Consider the following 24,614-nt stretch of genomic DNA (forward strand, 5'->3'; position numbering starts at 1 on the left):
ACTTATCCTTCAAACCGAAACACAACAATACCTAGTATTGCTGCTTGGTGGCAGAATATCTGTTGAATGGGTGGTACCTACCAAAACGGGTTTGCACAAATCCCTACCACCAATTATAAATATGTAAATTGTTAAATAAAAATCGTATCTTAAAATAACGATAAAATAATATAAGGAATCATAAGAAGTTAATAAAAATATTAGATTCCTTGTTTTTAATTTAAATCAAAATGATCGTATATTTAAAAATAATACTGTTAGAGGAGATGAACCATATTTTTTATACAAGCAATCAATATGGGCTGTATTGTATTGTCTTAGTTCGGCTACTTTCATTTTGGAGTTTACTAAAAATAGAATAGTATCTAATATAATTGTTAAAATTATATACCAAAAGTACTTAATTTTTTCGTTTCATAAAATAACCCTAAATTTATTGTGGAATACGCCTGTTTTGTGTAAAAAATAAGTCATTGTTAGTAGTAGAATGTAAATGATATATAATCTCAAATCAACTTAAAATCTTAAAACCTTTTAAAATAGGTGCGTACCGACTTATATTTGCAAACAAGGCAATTTATAATACTATATTTGAATCAAAGGATATTTTAATCCCTGAGAAAATTATCCACATTTTATAAAGTCAAAGGGAAATAACTAAATATAAACGAGTCTTTAATTTGTTGTCAGTGGAGGAAAATATTCAAGATGACTTATTTAAATTTGATTAGCGATTGAAGACAATTATACAAGTCAAAATTAAAACTAACAATGTTATACACGAAGAGAGAGCAGGCGAGAACAAAATGATTTGACATGCTTTCTTGAGCGCGGGGCCAAACACCAGGGCAACTTTACAGAAAAAGCTTTATTTATAATAATTTGGGAATTAAAACCAGACCTTCGGGATTTGCAGCTTTATATATAGCCCATAAAACAACCAGACGTTTGACTTGAAACGTTATATAAAATAAAATTAACCCGATATTATAAATTACTGATTGTGATTGTGTGAATTGATGATTTCTTTGTTAATTTACTACACTTTTGTTAACAACAATTTTCAATAAAATTAGGTATTTATTTTCTATTATATACTTGTAACATTTTTCTACTGCTTAAAATAAAACTATTTACTTACTTTATCGGATACTTCATTTTTTTCAACTTACAACTCCAGATCATAGCCGGTTTGCCGACTACCATTATGGGCATTTAATAAATTGTTTTGTCTTTGCAACCTTGCCCTTAATTGTCAGTCCACTTAACCCGCACACTCCATAGAGTAATTGCTATTAGTTCGATGACCAGTACCATATTAGAACGAAATGATATCGTTTATAAAACTCGAAAAGATACTAAACAAAAATACATTAAAGGTTAAAATTGTATCGCTAAAAATCACATCTCGTATATATGCGTGTACCGCATCCCTGTAAGGAGATTTATAGCTTGTTTTGAAACAATATTCAAAATCAAAATATTCTTTATTTGAGTAGGCTCATAAAAGAACTTTTGAATCGTCATGTTAGTGTTGAATTAAATTTAAATATGTGACGTTTCAGTGGGATTACTGTTTTTTTGTTTTAAATTTACAGAAAATGCATTTGTCTGATGATCTTTTCATTTTAAACGTAGGTACGTTATTACCTAAAAGTGACAGTAAATTTTAACAGATAACATATTCGATTTTTTTTAGATTTAACAACTGAATATGTTGTAACGTTTTGCGCTAAGATTATTCTTTAATGTCTTCCAAAAGTAACAGTTAACAGGTTTTTGCCTGTTTCTGTTAACAATAAGTATATCATATATCTAGTAAAAAATATAATACGAAACTACTTCAAATATTAAACACACACATATATATGTAGGTATATACATTTTATTTATTTATATGCTATTGCTGTTTATGTTTATATTTTAATCCAGTTTTTGTATAAATTATAATTTGATAAATATTTCATACGATACGATAATATCGATTAATCAATAAAATATTGAATAAATGATTATTTAATCTACCGGTAATGATTTTAATTGCAAAGTTATTTATGCACTTGTCACTTCTAATATTGCCTTTATTGCTTAATTTGGTTTTAAGGCTTCCTAAAACACTGCACACATACGTTTAGCCTTGATTCTATAATCGGATAGTAAGATTTTATTATAGAGGTCTATAAATAGCACTAATCATATTCGTAATTGTATTCTGTATAAGTTCATGTTCGCGCTCATGATTTCAATGCTTTATTTTATAAAATACGATAATATTCAAGTAATTTCTGTGTTTGTATATATATATACATATTACATATTCAGTACCAGTAATGTTTTATAAAAGAATAAAAAACAAATTATTCACAGTCCAATATGGTTTTTCCAACCATTATATTTTAGCAATTATATATTGGCTTATATGCTATTCTTTGTCAAATTTGTTTTTATGAATTTCATGAATCCATAAATTAAGAATGTTTATATGTTAGCCTAATGAATTGAATACATAACGTTGATTCTTTTAACAAAACCAATCACATACTTAAAAAATAAATAATTATACTTATATTTGATAAAAAAATGCCAAACTTGAATGAATAAAAATATGAAAAAAATCAATTACTTTAAATAGCCTTGCCTCCTGTGAGGTTTGAACTCACGACCCCTGGTTTACGAGACCAGTGCTCTACCACTGAGCTAAAGAGGCTGTTGATGTCTCCATCGAGACTCTTCATGGCTTTGTAACAATAGAAAAGTTTGTGTTGTCATTATACAAACTACCCGCCTTTATTTCGCACGGGGACAATAATAATTAAAACTATTAACTATCAAATTTATGAGATAATTATAGATATTAACTATACGATTCCTAATTGTATGAAGTGTGAACGTGTGTTATCTCATCATTAACTAAGTCATTGATCGTTCGTTATTAGAATTGGCATAGAGTGAAAACCGTTAATATAAAATAAATATCGCGCTTAATCTAAGCTTGTTCAATTTAAAATTAAACAATGAATAAAATATGCGTACAATTTCAAGGAAATGGAAACATGCACCTAGTTAATATGACTCGAACGGGGTTAGTTAAACTGTAAATATTTCTGTATCCGCTTATGGGCGATCCACATACAGGCGGATACAGAACTGTGTTGCTTCAAGGTGTGAAGCAAACCGCGTGTGAAGCAACACGGTTCGTACGATTTTCTGCGCTTTTCTCGCCCTTGGCGAATAACGTTTCAGATTTTAATGCGATTTACATTTACAAAAAGTAATCAATGGAAGACTAACTCGTATGCCGTGATCGCAAATGACATGACACTGAGTTATACAGAGTACTATTCAGTAAGACTCAAAAATAAATAATATAGAAAAAATATATAAATTTGGATTTCACTTCTGAGTTTTGTATGAAATCTTTATTTTTGGTATCCCTCTCCGCCGCCGCACTCTACTCCCGTGTTTGCTTGGCGACCTTTGTTGCTATCATATTTATAAGAGAAATATATTTGTTTTATTAATTAAACTATGTTTTTATCGAATTTTCTATATATTTATTTATTGGTAATTTTTAAATAACAAATTTATCAATTACACCTACCGAACGTTTTGTAACACATTTTATTAGCAATTTCGCTGAAACTCATAAGAGCTATTACATGTTGAATAGCTGTTGAATCATATAATATAAAAATTTATTTTGTTGTATTTATTTGAGATTTATAGACATCGAAACTGTTTATCCGATCACCAAGAAAATGGGTCCATATTAAAAGATTTATTTTCTTGGTGAAAGATTTACCTAATACGGATTGTATTAAACGATCTCGTCTTTATTTTAGCTTGACTATGACTTCTTACTTCTTACCGTTCAACCGATTTTCGTGACTATTGGCATTTTTTTCACATCGATGTCAAATTATTGATCTACCATTCCTATTTAAAGGCTTTAGGTACGTAAATGAGGTTGCTTTGATAACGCTTTATAATAGGACTTGAATTATATTGCTTCCGTTACCAAAAAAAAAACCGATTAATGTCTTTCAAAAGTCTTGTTATAAAACAAAAATAACATGTTAGTTTTTGATTTTACAACGCATATGAGACTAGGGGGTACCAAGATAATAAATAGATCTAATACCTCTTTTACGTAGCATGAAGTCAGTTTCAATATCCACAACGCTATCACAAAGCGAAATGCCGTAAGACATGATACTATGAAAGTAAGCAAAGTATACTAAATATAATAACTTTTCAGTGATAATGCATTGTTTACATCGCATAATTAGATTGTTTTACGTCAACTTTAAAAAGTAATGAGGTATCATCAGCAAACAATGCAAATACCTCACAAATATCTTTAACATAGAAAGAAAGATCATTTATATATAACAAAAATAGGACCCAAAATTGATCCTTGTGGAACGTTCAATTTTTGTACAGACCCAGAAGACCTTATTTCATTATTAGACATCTGTTGAATTATTTTATTCAAGTATGAAGCAATGAGATCAGACCGTAATGTTTCAGCTTGTACAAAAACGTTTCGTGTTCTACATAATCAAATGGGTAAATCACAAAATTCACCAATAACATTTTGTGATTTGTCACGAGCAGTGTATATGTATTTAAGTAGTGCCATTCCAGCATTAATTGTTAAGAGACCTCTAGTAAAGCCGAATTGTTCACTATGAAAATAGTATTTTTATCAAAGTGAACCAGAAGCTGATTTAACACATGTTTTGTAGCTTTACAGCAAACACATAAAGGCCGGCAACGCACCTGTAACCCCCCTGGTGTTGCAGATGTCCATGGGCGGTGGTAATCACTTTCCATCAGGTGAGCCTCCTGCTCGTTTGCCCCCTATACCATAAAAAAAAAACACTGTTAATTACATCCCAAGTAGCCTTGATTTTATCACCTGAATCTAGGATTTTATTTCATATATAAAGAGATTTAGCATGATTGATGATTTAGATTATAAATGCCAATAGGATATGCATTATGATAGTAGTCTCATTAACATTCTAATAAAACAATTGCTGTGGCATGGCTAAAGTTTTTCTATTTATTTATTCAAACGAATTAACAAAATTTATCGATGCTATTAAAATGAATAATATTTTGATGCCAATGAGGGTTATGATCTATTTATACCCATAAATATGCATAAATAGCCTACTGAAATCACAACTTTATCTTATCTAGCTTATATTCTAAACTACAAAAACTTTTTTATTTATATTTGTTATCATGAGGGAATGCTAGATTTTTTAATAACAAATAAACCAAACATCATTTTTTAATTATTATAGAGGTAATAAAATCTTTTAAGATAAGCAGCTTAATATTGGCAAAGAAATGTAATTCTCGTATGAAGTATTTTCTTTGAGTACCATTTGATTCTCTCAAATTTTTTCTTTTTTGATAATTCCTAATCTGGAAAAATACAATTTACGCTTCGCTTCTGAATTTTTAATGAAAACTCTCTTTGGTACGCCTTTCTTCTGCAGCACTTTATTGTCGTGTTAATTTATTCGTTGCTATCCTATTTGGAAGAAAAATATATTTAGTTTATTAATGAAACTATGTGTTTATTGTTTTGTTTTAAATTTAATTATTGATATTTTTTTATTTCAAATTTATTAATAACCCTCAAATTTAATGTATGTACATCTACCGAGCGTTGTGTAACACTTTTTTAATGGCAATTTCGCTGAAACTCATAAAAGCTATTAAATGTAGAATGGCTATTGAATCTTGTAATATAAAAATGTATTTTGTTAGGTATATCTGAGATTAATAGACATTAAAACTGTTTAACCAAGAAAATGGGCCTATATTACAAGCTTTTTTTCTTGGTGAACTTAATACGAATAGTAGAGCATACTTTATTGTAGTTTGACTCTTGATGACCCAACAGCATGTTGACTTCTTAAATCTTACCGTTGAACCGATCATCGTTTTTTTATTATATAGGTAAGACGACGTCTTGTATATACAGTTTTTACAAGAACTATTGTATTGTATTTGTATTTTACTATTGTATATAATACTAAAATATTGATTCGGGTAAAAAAAACAAATTAGTTGTTCATTTCACGTTTGTCGTTGCTGACGTATAATTTGATACGCTTCTTTTTTTTTCTTTCTTTTCGTAAGTACTTCTTATATTTCTTGATCACATTGCTTTGTGCATCTATAATTTTAAAAATATATAGTAAGTGCCCCTAGATTGTATTTGTAATGGAATTCGGTATAATATCTCCTTCTGGAGTTTCATCTGCAATTTTGTAATGGTGTGTACAAACTGTAAGCTGCTGTTAGCAGTTTTTTTAATAAATTATTGTTTTGTATCGAACTGATAAAGATCGTCGTTCGCTTCGCTTTAAACAATAGCTTGAATTTTTAGAGCATCATTGAGAACTTCCTCTATCTTTAGCATAAGCTTTCTTACCTAATACTAAGATTTTTTTTCTGGGTATTTCAGCATTTTATCTTTATTTTATACTGTAAAACTTAAACTGTTTGGATTAAGGCCAATTTTGTATGGCGTATATGTTTTAGCGTACAAAATATAGAGTAATTTAGTTGACAATCATGACTTTCTACTTATGAATCTCATGATAACGGACATGTCTTGACATTGAACACTTGATAGCAATTTAAGTTAAATTGGCTACAATACAATGTATATTGAAACGGTCGTCATTGTTACGATGCATAGTCCGTGTATAAAACGAAGTTCATTTTAGGCACTGTCAGTTTTTATTTCGGGATTGTATAGAATACATACATACATTGCATGTAATATAGGTACTTTAATTGAAATCGTGTCTAGCTTCTAATAGGTAATAACAATTTTAATGTAAACTTATAACGTATGTTGATGGTGCGAAACGGACTACTAAGACTCCTATGTATGAGAAAAACCTTAAATAGTTGAAAGGAAGTAGGAATATATGTAATGCATTCAAAATAATTATCAAGTAAGGTTTGAAAAAAAAACACGAATGTTACAATATTTTCTGTTTACTTATATATATTGTTGCTTGGAATTTATTCACATATATTTTACATTACACGATATACACACTTATATTTATTATAATACAAACAGATACAATACAACAATTTCAACACTAGTAAAAATTACTTATAAAAATGGTATAATTTAGTATATATTTTACATTGCATTTAATAATACAAATCCACATTGTAAACTTTGGCATACAGATTGATTTATGTATATGACTAATTATACAGCTGACTTAAATTATGTTCTAGTACATTACAGATAACTCTATACTCTGTGGTTCTAGGTATCTAATAAAATATTTTCTAAAATGTCTTTTCTTTTTAAGTCATTATTTTAATTCTAATGTGTCTTTTGTTTACTCCCTCTAGTTACAAACAATAGAGATATCTTTAATAAAATAAAATATATTACTGCTATTATTACTATGAAAATTAATGTATACGCCGCAGCTACGTCCAGTAATGCGTATTCATAGAAGGGCATATGCCTAGCCGATGAGTGGAGTTTCCCCGTATGACCCCACCGGATAACGCGTTCCGTCCAGAACACTGCCGTATCCAAAGGCGCTGACTCTCTGTCATGCCACATATTTGATACGCGACGTGCGTTCAGACGCCTTCTGAAATGAATGAAAAATAGATTTAAATAAAACATAAGGAATTTATATATATAATTTATTCGACATACAAAGCGCGATTAAGTGTTTGTTTAAGTATCGATTGTTATTTGCATTTTGACAGAAGATGTCTCGGGTTTCAAGACTATATACAGCAATTCTTTAAAAATATAATATTATAATACCTAAAATCGCCAATGCAACGTTAACTTAAATAAAACAAGGGCGAAACCTTAAGAGATGTAGCTCGTATATAATGTAATGTGATAATTATAAATCTCTATTATTCATTTATACATAAACATATTATAATTTCCATTGTTAATATCTAACACGTTTAACTTTGGATGGTGCAATAAAATCAAAACATTGAATAAGAATATTTTTAGCTTTATATTCAAATATATGTATTCTATTACATTGTTAATAATTGTACATAATCAGTTTATTTTCATAACTGAATCGTAGTCGTGTCTCAATACTTTTATGAACATAATATGTCTTTTCATATGTACTAAAGTCATGCACAAACGTAAAATAGTCCTCATATATTATATACATATTTTATATACTTAGGCAGGTGGGCAAATGGGCCATCATGATGATGTGTGGTCACTAGTGCTATAGTTATTGGTACTGTAAGAAATTATAATAATATAATAATTTATTATGTCACCGAATGCATGCATTTATAGTTCGATTAGCAGCTGGTTTAATCTAAAACGTTTTTTTTAAGTTTAATCAGGAGTATTGCAATTGAATTGAAGTTACCAATAAAAAAAAGAATGGAATAATTCAACCTTTTTGATAATCATTTCGAAATATGATTATTTTTCAATTTGTATTGTTTTAAAATAATTTGGACAGCATTAGCTGTTGCACTAAAATCTAACCATGAGTACCTGTATATAAAAATAAAAACGTAAAGGTTTTGGTTATAACATGTGATAATTCCGGCTTGGCGCTCTACCAAATAGACGTATGAAGGTACATGTTTTGTCATGCTTTATTTTAGCGTATAAATTCTATTGCATGTAAAGTTATTATTCTTCGCTGTTTGCGTCTGCTTCAGAGAAAACCAATTACAAAATTCAAATGTAAAGTACTTGTATAAAAGTCAGCATATTCAATTTAGCGCGAGATGAAACACTTGGACCTTGCAGTAGTAGTGCAAAAAGCTTCATTAAAAGTATAACACCTCGCCTTATTGGCTCCACTGGTAACAGGATGCTGGTTAATTTTTTGCCCAGAAGAAAGAGTTGCGATTCAACGGGGAAATGCTGCTAGAATTCTTGCCACCATTTCACGCGGTCATGATTTAAACAGTAACTATTTTCAATTCATATTTTTATATAATTAAGGACTTCATGTTAATAAATCTTCTGTAAATAAAAATTCCTTACTCGTACTTCATTTTACACAAATACTTGTTAATAACACAAATATTAATAAATAATATTCGTTTCCTTCCTGCTCTTTGCCAAATCAACTCGAAACAATTTATTACTTATTTATTTTACTTAGATATAATTGCTATTTTAAACGAAATTACGTCATATTCATTTGCTATTTATATTTAAAGGCTTTAAGTACGTGAATGTGGTTTCTTTGATAACGCTCTATAATGGGACTTGAATTATATTGACTTCTATTTAAAAAACAATTAAATTCGTATACCATACTACTCTTTACAATATTTCCATATTAAAATGGATTGTATTCGACATTTAGAGTATTTCCTTAAGAAATATTCTAAGCTCTAATTCATAACGATTATGTTAAGACCTTGTTTGTTCATAATCAGCTATAACAGCGTATTTATATTAAACAATAAGACAGACGTATGAAAAAGCCTCAAACATCCATTCAAGAGTAAATGAATCTTATTTGAATAACAATAAATGCACTTGTTGTAGAATAAGGTCGCAGAAATTAACATTGACGATGATATATGTATATAACGATAGCAGAATCATTAGCATTTTAATAGAGCAATATTGTCCAATGAGGGTTATGCAGTAATTGCATGCAAGGTATCGCAGTTCAATATTGGGAAAAAAAATTGTTCTCATATTAAGTAGTTTCATTGATTATATTTTATTTAGTTAAAATTGATACTATATATACTAGTGTGTCCCAAAACACCCAAGATCCCATAGGAGTTTTTTTTTTTTCGCGAAATCAAATACGTATATATAAATATGCCTTCTATTTTTATTCGGATTGACCTCACTGACTCAAATAATAATTTTTTTTGCGATTGGACAACGATATCCCGTGCCGACTTGATGCCAAACTTTTGATATAAAAATTTGTACTGACTTACTGTTGGAGGAATTAAGAACTTAATTTTTGTTTAATCAAAACTCCAATACATCCAAATAGTATATTATTTATTCATTTACATTAAAAAATATTATTATTGTTCAAATTTTCTCTATACTTCTGTATTTTATCAGTTTTAATACTTTTCCAGGTTTCTCGGAACTTTTTAAAGAGCGGTATCTCAGGACTGTAGTTAGTTGACCGATTTTTGCTTCAAATATCCCTAATTCTTAAAAGGGATATTTGAGGGATTCCAATTCATACACGTGAGGATAGCAAGCGAAAATAAGCATTTCTCTGTTCAGCTTTTGTCCAAGAAGCACACGATTCCGTTTATACGAAATGTTTTTGAAGCAGTAGTATCACAAAGAATTTGTACTTCATCTTCTCAATTCCAGACTGCAATCGCGTTTCCAGTTTCCAGTCTACAACTGCCTATGCTTGTTTACTTCCAGTCTCGGTACAACAATGAGTTATTCTTTGTTTTCATAAGAAATAACTATAGGAAAATGTTCTTCTTTGGATTTTCGAGCATTTAAAGCGGGCAAAAGCATAATGAACAGTCACAACTTCCGGTAACTTATTTTGGGTATGAATTTTTATGGCTTCAGCGCGTTCTTTCCGTTTCTCTGTGCGAATTATTTGGATGGAAGACTTACTTATCGGAAAATCATCAATATTATATCCAAGTATTTCAATAGTTGCTTCAAAAATGAACACATAATCTCTAATACTCAATTGACATCTTTCTAGCGCTGCTACTAAATTTGGAGTAATAAAAATCTCTCTGCACAGGTGTTTTGTTGGGATACGTGTTCCCGAAAAGCTTCGGTACGTCCTCTTGTAAATATAAGTTTTCATCAGATACAGATGATGAGTCGTCTTGTAACGCACATAAGATGCCATAGAAGGAGTCAGCTCAGACAAATATTTAGTACGTCGTTTTTCTTCTTTGATAGTTCTCAGAACTCCGTGCTCTGTCCTTTCTATCAGTCAATTTTTATCCACTCCTGCTGAGTGGCTAGATCGGTCTTATTCTCTTTGCAGCTGTATAAAGATTCTGTCCTCATTTATTTTTATTAATTGAAGTGCATCGGCGTGTGCAAATTCAAACAAATTATCTAAATTATCCACAAATTCTTGACGGTACTGCTACACGTGTTGTGTCTTTTGTGGATTTTTTTGCAAGCCCTTCAAACTTAATATAAGTTTACAAGTGTTTTCAGTTAAGCAAAGATTTAGTAGGAATACGCGCCATTTCGCATTAGATAAAGCACTCGTGAATAGAGAGATTCACGCTTTCATTGAGTGTTAAATTCACTTCACGTATGTTGTTAAATAAAACTGCTAGAAATAGTCCATTAGACGTTATTTGATGTTTTACGTCACTTATTAAAAATTTAGAGCTGCGAAATTGCACTGACACGTTAACTGATCTAAAACAATACGAGTTTTATATCTAAATAACGAGTAATCATAAGCACATCGACACATTAGGTCGCGTCAGCCTTACAAAGCAAGTACTGACATGTATTGATGTAACTTGGCACGGGTTACCGAGGACCTTCTTAAAAATTTATTTATAATTGTTTTTACATAAAAGTAAAAAAAATAAATAAAATGATATGCGTTAAAAAAAACGATTTTGTTTTTTTTGGGACACTCTAATATATACCTAGAAATCCTAATTCACGCTTGTCACGTAATTCGTCTAAAAAGCATGTGTGCTGTTATTTAAATTAAAACTATTATTTTTAAAATTTTAATGTATGTTGGTCTTGTGTATCTTATGGGTTTGAAATTGCCTGGAATAAAGAAATATTTAATTTAATTTAATTTAATTTAAATTATATCTAATGATATTACACACCAAAATCATTTCCGAATGAATCGCGCTGAATCTTCTGGTAAAGGGGTGTTTTTTGAGATAGATATTACGAGCGTCACAAATTTTAACGCTTATTAGTATTGAAGATATCTTCAGAAATATTCTCCAGTACTGACTCTCACTCATAAACAATTCAAAGTTAATATAAATAAAAATCTATTACTATATATACTATAAGACCTGCTATTGTTAAATGATTCTTACAAAATATAAAACTTACAATTTATCTTAATGTCTTATTTTTATAACAAATAAATTACGTTTACATAAATAGGAACATTGTTTTGTTCATTAAGATAAGAATTAATATACGTGCTTCAGTGTGAAGTCATTCTGCCGTACGCGTGTACCTAGCAGAAATATATCTTTAAGTGGAAAAAATAAACTTCAAACTAAATTAAACCCATCATTTTGGTTACTTTACACGATTTTATATTATTTAAAAGCTTGTTTCGAGATTTTCCTGTTTTATTATTTTTTGTAAAAATTAGATTTTTTTTAAGCAGGTACTTAGAATTTCGTTGCAAGATATATTCTCGCGTAGTCAATGTAGTCGGTAATATGAAATCTTTGGACCTAAAAAAGGCTATGAGTAAGAGAAGACTTATTATTTTTGTCGATTATACGTGTTTAAAGCTACTAATGTTATTTACTCCCAAAAGACTTAGAAACCGAACAGATCAAACAAATAATTATTTGGTCGGATACTTTATTACACACTAATGGTGAGAGTCAGGGAAGTATAATATCAGCTTTTTGGACCTCGCATCTGTATAAACTAACCACTAATATAATGAAGTAGTTGTTTCTCTAATAAAAAAATATAATAATTCCTCATCCACAAATCAAGAAAATAAATAATATAATGACATGTTGTTATTTATATCTACTTACTCAGCACTTAAAACGCTTTGCAAAGCTTCGCTCAGCGCTTGCTCTGTGAGATCCACATATGATACAACTCTGGCGAAGCCAGCAGCCGTAGCGGAGGCACCATTACCGGGCTGGTCACCAAAGAACGGAATCACGACCATAGGTTTGCCGGCTGACACTGCCTCCGTCATGCCCAGTAAGCCTCCATGAGCAATAAATGCGACGACTTTATTGTGTCCTGTAAAAAATATAACATATATTTTTTCATATTAAATTTTATGTGTATTTCTATCCTCTTTTAGGGATTCAGAGCCCATTGTTTCACTACTTTTAAAAGTTTTATATAATATGTTTTTAAGAGTTATAAGAGCGTTTATGCCTGATTAGCCGGTGTCACGGGTTTTCTTAAAGGAACTGAGAGCCAAATATTTATCAGTTACTTAAAAAACAATACAGTACAACTGTTTAGTTTCTTATTAATAGAATATATTGAATAAAATCTTCAACGCTCTTAAATAATTCGCACAATACGGCGAAATTTTTGCACAATTTTCCAAACTGTACTGTTTTATTTCCAATTAGTAAACTCCGCTATTTTCACAAATCTGTATGAATAGCATATGTAACAGTGAAAATAAAAAGTTCCGATCAAAAACATAAAATATTGCAAGTCTTGCAACGAATCCTCCCACGGGCAAAAAGTCAATTATTTTATTTAGTATCTAAAACGCTAAAAAGAACCCGCCGCCAACCACCTGCCTGCCTTACCCAATAGTCACTAAAACCTTCTCTAACTTTTAGAAAAGGATTGGCGTTTATTACCCTATTCTTCTCTAATGGGGATTGGTAGAGTTTTCTATTTATTTGGTAAATTACTGTCATGGCGTATAAGCGTGAATAATCTTGTGCGTATTAGAATCGTTACTAAGAAATATGACTATATATATGATTTTATTATATTTCAGAAGTATCGGTTTATTAAGCACGATTAACCACAATCCATGTGCTGAGATTTTAAACGTGACTTCCTCTTTTCTTTAATACCTTACTGAGAGATAAAATTAAAATTAATTTTTTTATACAACTGTTTACAAGAACTTTTAAATGGCAATTTTATAGATTTAAATTAAATGTACAGCTACCAACGATTCGATTTTCATTATAGCGAGAAAACTGACAGGGAAGTCAGAAGGTATTCTTAATCTAAAGTAAAGTTATAAAAAAAGCAAAAAAATCATTTATATGATATTTTAATTATATTATATTCAGCAATGCATATTTATAAATATGTATTATTTGTTTACGTTTTTATTTTTATCGATTTAAATGTATTCGCCAAATGAAATAGGAATTTAGTAATTTGAGGAAAACTTAGAGTAAGAAGTCTTTGTAGAAGTATTCGTAATCTAGTAGCGATTTATCAGTCCAGTACTGCAATGTGTATTCCAACATGAGTTCTATTAATAAACATTCCAATAGCAATAACTTACGTAATAGTTCATATTGAGGAAGCCATCTAACTTTCAATATGTTACCGACGAGCGTTCCATTTTCTGCACTGTCTTCATATTTCCAAATAACTCTTTGTTTTAACTTAGATAAAGCGTTCATGAAAATCTCTTCCTTGTACTTCGGCATACTGGCAGTCTTTATTAAAGATCCGAAACTAAACAACACCACGCCATTTTCGGAATCATTCAGGAATTTCTCGATATACTGAAATACATTTTAATTTATTAAATTTGGTTTTCATTCGTACATAGGTTTGAGTTGATAAGTTTTAAAAACTTTTCATTCTTGATAAATAGGTATGATTGGTTATTTAAGAAGTCAGTGATTAATGATAAAAAATAACTTTATATAGGTTTAAGTTTATAATAATAAGTTAGAAGTATTATTTGAATGCATTATATATATCTCCTAGATCCTAAGTTAATAAATACTCTTACAATTAGAAATAGCATTAATTCGTCCCTTAAAAGATGACATCATATGGACGTCGGTCGTTCTTTAACGCCAATGATTAATTCGTAACCAATTGAAATCTGGATCTGCGGTATATTTCTTAAGAATCATTTAAAGTTCTAACTACCGACGATAACGAGTATCATTAACAAAACATTTTACTAACTATCTCCATATTAACAATTAATAATATGAAAAATGATTTTCCTTAAGTTTTACTATAGCTTAAACATTTTGATATTTTTTAAAGGTTTCCTGAAACTGTTTAGTACAGAGTTATTGTTATTTTATATACATAGGCAGTTATTGAAACCACACAGCAAAATTATGATTATCTCTTCTGGAAAATGTATGGAGTCAATTATTTTCGAGAGTCGACGAAATACAAATCAAATGTAATGTAAAACTTGAGATAGAATTACAGCATTATATATTATAAGTAGCACTAATCGTCGCGTCGTCGCCCACGGTGTTTTCATGAATAATATAATTAATGTAATGAATAACAATCCTCAAATTTTAATTAGTTATTACGCTTCTACATTATGATTATGAACGTTTACAAATTATTTTGCTTAATAATTTCTCTCTCTCATTCTCAAGATTATATTTACTAGTTGTTACTTTTTTTGTGTCTTTTTCCAGATTTAGGCGATTCTGTTTTAAATTTGACGACCATTGGTCAAGAACGACTCATAGATAAGACAGAGTTTCATTCACATTTCGCAAAAGTTTTCAAATATTAGGATGTTTCAAATTAAACTAATCGCCTTTCATATTATTATGTTTTTACTATATAATTTGCGTAATTTTATTTAAATTATAAATTTGCGCTGTTTTAAAACGATGTGCTTTCAATGCGGAATGTTCTTAAATTTCGAATATCGAGATTGATTTTTAAACATAACGATAACGGTTACGTACATAATATATACGTTATGTTTAAAAATCATTCTCGATATTCGTATATATTATATATGTCCCAGTTCTGCAGATAATACACAGTCAAGGACCGCTGTCGAGTTCGATTTACTTTTTAGTGTCGGTTTGATCTTAATAGCTTATCTCAGAGTCATTTGAAGTATTTACTCTCTAATATTTTTTTTTTTATTATTACATGTATTATTAACTTCACCCGTGTATGTGGACCAAATCATTGAACTGAATTTTAAACCAGTTCTACCAAGCCATTTGGGCTGAATTTCGCTTACAATTTTGGTGCCGATGTAATTTTACTCTCTTTTAATAAAGTATAATATAATTTGCATTTTGAATAAATGTTTGTATTTAAAAAGTGTCTTTTAGAATATATTTTTATTATTTTCTTCAAGACCGATTTTATGTACACAATGGATGAGCACATTTATACATTAGTACTCATACTGCAATAATTACAAAATTGCATTGTGTACTCCGTTCAACTGTGAACACTAAATGTGTGTTATGCATCCTCCCCCTTCCCTCTATAAATAAATGTATGAATATAAATATATGTATGTATTGAGATTGAGACATTTTCTTATTTGAGAAATTGATTTTTTCTTTTACCTTTAGTTATTAATGCAAACGCTTTATGATAAACGAATGAAAATGAGAAGACATACAAGAGTCGAAACTAAGACAACTTGTTTTGAAGGCAAAATTGGGATCGCTGGAGACTTAACATTTTTTTGGATATTGTGATTTTAAGATAAGCAGTAAGAACTCATTTCATATCTCAGTAGTGAAAATATATGTTTAAAACTGATTTCTAATGACAAGCTATTTTTATGTGTGTGTCCTTTAAATTTATTATTATAACAGTCAATGTTGCGTTCAGTATCGGACAATTCACGACCGAGTTCTACTTCAAATTTGTTCTTACAGCATCGGAAAATGAGGTTATTTTTTTTAGGTTTTATTATTTTGATTATTTTAAAATATACTTATGAATATAAATGAATATAATGTGAAGAATTTACATAAACATTGTGTATTTTAAAATTGTTTTTTTAATTTCTTAAAAATATTAAAATATATGTCATTCAATATATTTCACATACAAGATTTTTATTATAATCATGACTTATATAATATTGTTTCGGAGTGGTTTATCCATAGACTTCATAGTCTATGATATTAATTATCGTATCACACTTTGCTAAGTAGGTACCGACGTCTATCACTTGTATCATAATTTATGTTTTATCATAAAATAAACAAGTTCAAGTATTATATGACGATAAACATATACATTAAGTGACATAAGGATCTTTTTAACGCAAGTTGTATTAGCTCCATAAATCACTTATCTAAGGTTCAATTTATTTTTAAAGCTTACGTATCTTATCACTAAGTTCTGTCATAATTATAATGCAGTAGATGTTACTTAATTTTGATCTAAAACATTGGAAATAAATATATGTTCAAGTTTTAGTTCAGCAATTATTTGTCTTTTTTTGGATACCTAGCTTTACATTGATCGTGCTTTGGTTTAAATTCTCGCCATGTACCTACGTTATAACATAATAATTATTTCAATTATTATTTAAAATTGTTTGTCATATACATATACAAAAAGAAGATACAAAGTCCCGTACAAAGCCTAATTTTAAAATTGTCATCAATGATATTGTAGTAGTTACATTTACACATTGATTTTGTATATCAATGGTACCTAACCGTTATTGTTTTGTTTTCAATCAAACTGTCACGTTGATTGAGTGGTAAGCAGAGACGTCTACACTTATTTAAATTGAATACCAGTCATACAAAGAAATATATTTTATTTTGTGTTATTTTTATTAACTACATACTTATGTTTGCCATTGTCGTGAGGAATTCGTGTGACCAATATCATTAATATTTTGTTATTATAAGAACTTTAATATAGTTTTATATTAAATTATTACTGAATCATTTTACTGTTTTATTTATTAAATGTTTCATTATATGATTCACAATATATATAATTATTTCGTCGCAATAAGAGTTTGCTGATAACTTTCCAATCAAGTTGAACTCATATGAAGGACTGGAATGGTCTTTAAGTCATACTTACTTTAATAAATTATATTCATTCAAATTAAAAATATTAAAAATCGGAATGCTTATGATTTATTATTCAATTTACTGATGTTAACATAAAACTCTGGTAAAAGATAGCTCAAGAGCAACAAGCGAGTTATTACGTAAACAGCCATTTTTTAATTATTTTTAGCCGATGTTCAACGGCGAATGACTTTTAATAAAATAAATAAAGCTTGTTCATTTATTAACTTTATTTAAACTTTTAGTATATTCGTTATATATAGTATGATGTTATTTCTCATTATATATATATGTATATATTTCATTAGTAAATCAAAGTGAAGAAGAAGTGAAGTGAAGTAAATCAAGAAGACTTCGTTTTATAAGTATGTATATGCTCTTTAAATAATTATAAGTAAGATTATTTACTTTAATTTATTTCCATTAAGAAATAAATTAACTCATTTTAATTTTTGCAATTTTAATGAAAGAATGCAATGAATTCGTTAGTTGTCAAATAATTAAAATATGTTAATTTTGTAGTAATTATGTAAAAAAATTTAAACGAAATGGAAATGCTATAAAATTATCTTTGTATATTCTATCAATTATAAATGTTTTGATAACTATAATTGTTTTATTTTTATGCAACACAAATAATGCCACTTTACATTGTATTATGTATTTATACATGTAAGACTTATTAAACATTTTTTTTTATTAATATCTGTCTTTAATGGAAATAATCTGCAGCTTATTAGTGCGTATAAAATTCTACCATTCAAAATGTCATTAAAAATTCTCGGAGAACAAACTTAACGACGGATTTTATTGACTTTCTTGTAAGTTCGACTCTTACTCGCCGTCGCTCTCTCATCCATTATCTTTGATTTTAAATGTATCACTTCAAAATAATTAATAATTGATTGTTCAATGTTTCTGATATGGCTTTCGTGACGGCCACATTTTTTATCATTACTTAGGTTGATATTTTGTTCGAAGCGCTTATTGGAAGAATAGGTTTTCCATCACGATAGAGTGGACGCCCTTTAAATCTCAATTGATTTTGATAATAATATGATATCAGTAAGTACATCCTTTAATAAATATATGTAATAAACTCGGATTTTGGAAGAGGTAAAACTACTGAACACTAAAATATTCGCTCAGGTCTCATAATAATAACAGCAGTTCACTGTGCCACATAAATAAACCGAACAATTCCTTTATTTTTATTTATTTCGGAGACCAAGCTCAACAAATTGATTTCGATTTGTTGTACCTGCTTGAAATCCACTTTCTTCTGATTTCACTTGTGTAAATTATTAAATTTGAAAGTTGCTTGTGGTTGACTTGGTTTTGAGAAATCCTTTAGAAAAGTATGCCGTAGACAATTTTATATCTTTGTTTTATCTCTTTTTTGCTTTAAGTGCAAAAGCGACCCTGTTCTTCACGAAGGAAGAACAGGTTTCTTTAAGAGGAAGGTTTATATATATAATACATGTATTATATAGTAGAGAAACACTGATAATTTTAGGGGTTTCTAATGTGATGTCGTAAATGAATACATTTTTTTTGCGCTTGCATTGCAAACGCTGGCTGCACTCTACGAGATAGATTAAAATAATGTACTACAAGTATGTATACCTTAAAAAAGTCTACGATCATCTTAAAAAAGTCCACGATGGTTCATATATGTCTATCTGTTACAGATAACACACAATAACCATTTTTATACTTTACTTTTTATGAGAAATAATGGCTTATTTACGAAGCGATTTTAAGCATTAAAGCATTAATCCTTATCCAATTAAGTACCTTGAATACATTATACTTTTAATATAGATCAATATGGCTCTTTACCACATGTAATTTAAATGAATATTAAATGCAGGGAAATAGTGGTTTATATTGTTTAATAACAAAAAAGCTGTGAAAGTTGTATATAAAGATATTCTGTAGTATTTTAAATACCAGCATTGCACCCGAGCGAAGCCGGGTCGGGTCGCTAGTTAATATATAAAGCCCTTTCTCCTGTCTATAATAAATTAAGTTAAGTCATACCTACTTCATTGGGGTTCATTAACGACTTATCCATTGAGGTTTTCTCCAGTAATTCATATAATTTGCATATATCAGGGCTCGGATTCAACTAACAAGTTAACAGTTTATCGCAATCGAATTGAAATGTAATCGTTGCCGTTTAGCCATTTTCCTAGAAACAAACACAACTATCCAGTTGCCATTGCAGAACGTATCATTACCGTTATACTGAATTAGTTCTCTGTCCACTTTAAAATTACCACTGATACTAATATTAGTGGTAATTTTTTATCTACCTACCTAAATAGTAAAAATTGTTAAACATTACACCCGCTTTGATTGAGTAACTCGTTAATTATACTATCAATAATTGTTATCAATACTTTGTATTGATTTGCATTAAATATTTATTTTCTACATAGCGTTAATGTTTACAAGTAGAAATCACCGTCAGACGGCTCATTTTCCTGCCTGAATCTTTTCCTTAATATATCTATTTTTTAAAAATAATTTCAAAATGACAATATTAATTATTATTAATTATAAACAGTGTCCATGTGATCATGACTTGTGCAATAGCTATTTTTAAATTTGATTTGTATATAAATGTGTAATGTCCTCTATGTAAATAATTCTTGCGGAGGTAAATAAATATTAAAATAATTTATTTATAATTCTTTATTATGTATAATGGAAATAATATATTATAGCAACAACACGAAAATATGTTCAAAGAAAATCAAGCAGTACCTAAAAGGGATATAGAATCTCTTGAAGAGATTTATTATGTATTGGGTATACAAGAAGGGAAAAATAATTATATTATAATGCTTTTCTGCTTTAAATCGTAAATATGTTCTTGTTAAGTGGACTTCAATGTAATACTAAAGATAAACAGTGTTTGGCAGCGCTTTGGAAGTTCAAGGAACGTTCGATTCAATGCCAAATCTAGTGGAAGCGACAAGGTAAAGTAGCACAATTTCACTTTTGACTTCCTATTTAAAAAAAAAAACTGTTCCTCATCCTTCAAAACTTGGAAATTATATTTACTTGGTGATTAGGATAATGTTAATTGTAAATACTATGCGTTCAATATATGAATGAGCGACAATGACCTCGGCTGCTTAACCGCTGTCGTTCGATAAGTATGCATTAAAAATTAAAAAAAGTTGGGAATCGTTTTAATTATGAGTATTAAATATTACATATAATTATTATGTTGTCAGTTTGGTTTTCAGCATTTCTCGAGTGAGATTCGAGCACTTTAGGTGAAGAAAAAAATAAAATAAACATCTATATAAATAGGGCAACTAACCTACGACACTATTAATAGACGGGTTTCCAACGAAGGTTTTTTCATTTGGCAGATCACCAAGCGGAGTCATTACCAACAATGTCTTAACTAATGTCGTTAACTAGCATTCATAAAAAAGAGAAAATACTCACAACATTAAATTACAATAATGGTCGGACAATTTACCATAAGCTATTAATTTAAAGGTTGTAAATGTCTCACTACTTGGCTAAGATTTTTTTACGAAGATGATATATCAATTCGTCATGTTTTTCGGAGAATTTGGATTAAATAGAATACATACGTACAGAATGTCATAAACGGAAAGGGATTAAACTATTAAAGACAAAACTTGGAGCATTGGTACAAATCCAATTTCATTTTTGCATTTGGATTTTTATATATGCTACCTGCCTCCACTGCTGCCTCAAGCTTATAACGCTGCTGGTCCCGGCAGCGTTATAAGCTTCTAAAGTTTTGGTTCAGGCTCTGAGTTAGTACAATTAAAAACTATCACACATTACATCTGTTCTGTGTTTGTGCACAAGCTAGTGCGCTATAATTTCTCCTGGGCAGTTAGCTGGTTATGTCGACATTTATGTATATGCAATTGTAACAATAAATAAGATATACAAGTGGTTTGAAATATTTTGTAATGTAATTAAAATATATATATATTTTTATAGAAATTAGTTTTTGATTAGTAGAAAAGTTTAATTTTACTACATTGTAACGTTTGTACCGTAAGTAACGGGAGTTTTTCATCGAAAGCAAAAGTAATCTAGATTCAAACCCGGCTTTGAGAGATTGCCTTCAGGCCCCGGTTACTTTCTACGTTACTTTTTTTTTTTTACCTAACCTTACCTAACTACAGCGTTCGTAAGAATGCAGAGGAACATTAAACATTTGAATTATTATAATCGTAATCAGAACTCTCGCAATAAATAAATTAAGTATTTTTTATTAACTGTTGAATAATAAATGTAAATTAGGAACCTAATAGCCTAAATATATTTTTTTATGAAGTAATGTAAGTTAGTAACATATATGGGTAATTAATTTATTAAATTATCTAATTGAAAGTGTTGAAATTAGGAAATGATATAAGGTTTCTATTACCAGGCATTACGTGATACCAATTTATTAATACTGGCCAGTTACTAAATGAAAGACATAATTTTATTTAAAATAAGATTGATAAGTTTGCATATGCTAAGGTTACTTTATGTTCCTTGTTTTATAATCTACCTCTGTTTACATTCTTTGCGGATTTTTTCATTCAACTCATGATATAAAACCTTTTTAATAAATAGGTTAAACTGATAATACCTACACTGTTCATAGACCAAGCTTAATCTAAATACGCAGCTGATTCGTCTGACCTAAAATTAAATTAGGAACAATATCATAAATTTAAGAAAACTGCGTTGTAATCTCTATGGATTTTAATAATAACGTAATTTTTTTTAGTGTTGTAATACTTTTATATAAATTCTATATATCTTTATTAATATAACTCGATTTTGTGAGGTAAGAAATAATTAATGATTTAAGCTAATATCTACCTCTTGAATTGTACTTGAGCTGATTGTTATAATGTCAAATTGAATAAAAGGGTGTAAAAAGCCTTATGTATTTGTAAATGTAAGAAAAGCATGGGTAATTATTTTTAGTTGAGTTCAAAATGGATCATCCTATTTTTTTAATGGTTTTGTTCCACACTAAGCCAATTTTGAATTGATTTTAATATTTTAAGGAACCTACAAGTTTTATTGTTTTTCTTTTAAATTTCACTTCATTGAATGGATTTCTCCAATTGGATTTTTTTAAGAGGTGCCTTCTCATCGTGTTCTCGCGTTTAGAATGAATATCTTTAGGTTCTGTATTGGGTTATATTTTATTTTTGTTAATTAATAAACATGGGTATAGTTCTTTATATACCTACTGCTAAATAATATTTTATACGCTCTTTTATTTAAGTAAACTAAAAAACGCTAATTTAAACACAATATGAAGTTTAAAAACAATCAGGTTAGATTATTGAACTATGACATACTTATTTAAAATACATTATAATTTTAAATGAAGCACAGCTAAAAGTCGTTTGAGTTAATTTCTAATAAAATAACTATCACATATCGGACCTTCAAGATAAATTTATAATATTAAATAATATAATATCGACAAATAATCCATCGACACATTGGTTTCGGTTGCCGATTAGTTATTATTAAATATGAAACAATGATAATATTTATTACTCTTGTTGTCATATGTCACTTTTATTGTTATGAGTTCAAATTACAAGAATAATAGTTATATTAAATATATTATGATATATTGTAAAACAAATATAGAATTATGATAAAGTACACTGTAAAAATGAATCAGTTCACTCACCTCTGGTATGACTTTCCTTGTTGGGTCTAAATGCATACCACCAACCTCTACCAGTCCAGGCAGAAGAGGCCTCGGGCCGTTCAAGGCGTGATGAGTATTCGTCAACATTAAAGACACGTTCTTGCTAAGTTCACTTAATTCAGGAATCTTTCTTCCAAATTGTTTTTCTATTATAGCTTGCTCTTTCAGTTGAATCTTGTGATTGAACCACAGTTGATAATAAATCTTCAGAAACGTATTCTCCATTCGCTCCAGTAATGTCATTTGCGAATTAAACGCCGTACTGACTAGAGGAATATATGAAGGGTTATCCGTAATTCCAATGCGATCAGCCGACCATGGCATCAAAGCGCATGATAACAATGCAACAACAGGTGCCTTTATCCCATAGACATGCAAAAGGCCTAACATACAGTCACTATTAAAATTTTCCAATAATACTAGATCATATTCCTTACTCAGGGCTTCTTTAAGTGGTGGCCAATCGACGACTTTGCTGCACACGTGTGTCGCCATACCGGCAAGTGGATTAAATTCGTTTAGTTGCTTTACGACCCTTCCGACTATGGGTATCCGTTCGACAAAACTGGGATTTTCGTACCAATTTAAGTCGAAGGTCTCTATGCCAACACCAGCGATACCTTCAAAACTGATGTCCGTGTAGTTAGCCGGAGGGTTTTTGAGAGGGAAAAATGAAGCCACTGTGACATGATGTCCCCTTTCAGCGAGTTTTCGCAGAAGAGGTTCGAAGACCATCTGATGACTTTTGCCGGTGTGAGGAAATAGTCCGAGAATACGAGCTCCATGCACAGCATAGCTCGAAAGCGTGAAAAACACAACGTAATAAATAAGTGGGGGACGCATTGCGCACGATCTTCCCTACTCCGCGTCACATGTAACACTGCGACGATGTTAATACCGATCGGACCGCTTAACGGGTGTTATTTTCAGAATCAGTTACGTGATACTAACTGTGAAATTGTTTTATGTATTTTATTGATAATAAATATTGTATGTGATTTGAATGCTTCAAAATGATAATATATTTATATATACATATATTATAGTATAATTTACAATAATAATTGTTAAGCTGTTTACCTGTTAAAATGGGAAAGTGATGATAAATAATTTATCATAAAACTTTAATCAACGGAGAATT

At 29.5% G+C, this 24,614-nt stretch overlaps 1 protein-coding gene and 1 non-coding gene across 2 annotated transcripts; both read right to left on the reverse strand.

Annotated features, from left to right (window-relative positions):
* Positions 1-2,635: 2,635 nt before the first annotated feature.
* Trnat-cgu lies at positions 2,636-2,707 on the reverse strand. Its single transcript has one exon. It is a non-coding gene; the product is annotated as a tRNA-Thr (tRNA).
* Positions 2,708-7,071: 4,364 nt separating this feature from the next.
* On the reverse strand, positions 7,072-24,396 carry LOC125066289 (UDP-glycosyltransferase UGT5-like). Its single transcript, XM_047674318.1, has 4 exons — positions 23,453-24,396; positions 14,232-14,457; positions 12,763-12,979; positions 7,072-7,658 (listed from the first exon to the last, which is right to left on the reverse strand). Exons 1-4 carry the CDS (start codon positions 24,314-24,316, stop codon positions 7,379-7,381), a joined length of 1,587 nt encoding a protein of 528 aa, XP_047530274.1. The 5' UTR covers positions 24,317-24,396; the 3' UTR covers positions 7,072-7,378.
* Positions 24,397-24,614: the final 218 nt, after the last annotated feature.

This window comes from Vanessa atalanta, chromosome 9, assembly GCF_905147765.1.
Source record: "Vanessa atalanta chromosome 9, ilVanAtal1.2, whole genome shotgun sequence".
In the NCBI taxonomy this organism is placed as follows: Eukaryota; Metazoa; Arthropoda; class Insecta; order Lepidoptera; family Nymphalidae; genus Vanessa; species Vanessa atalanta.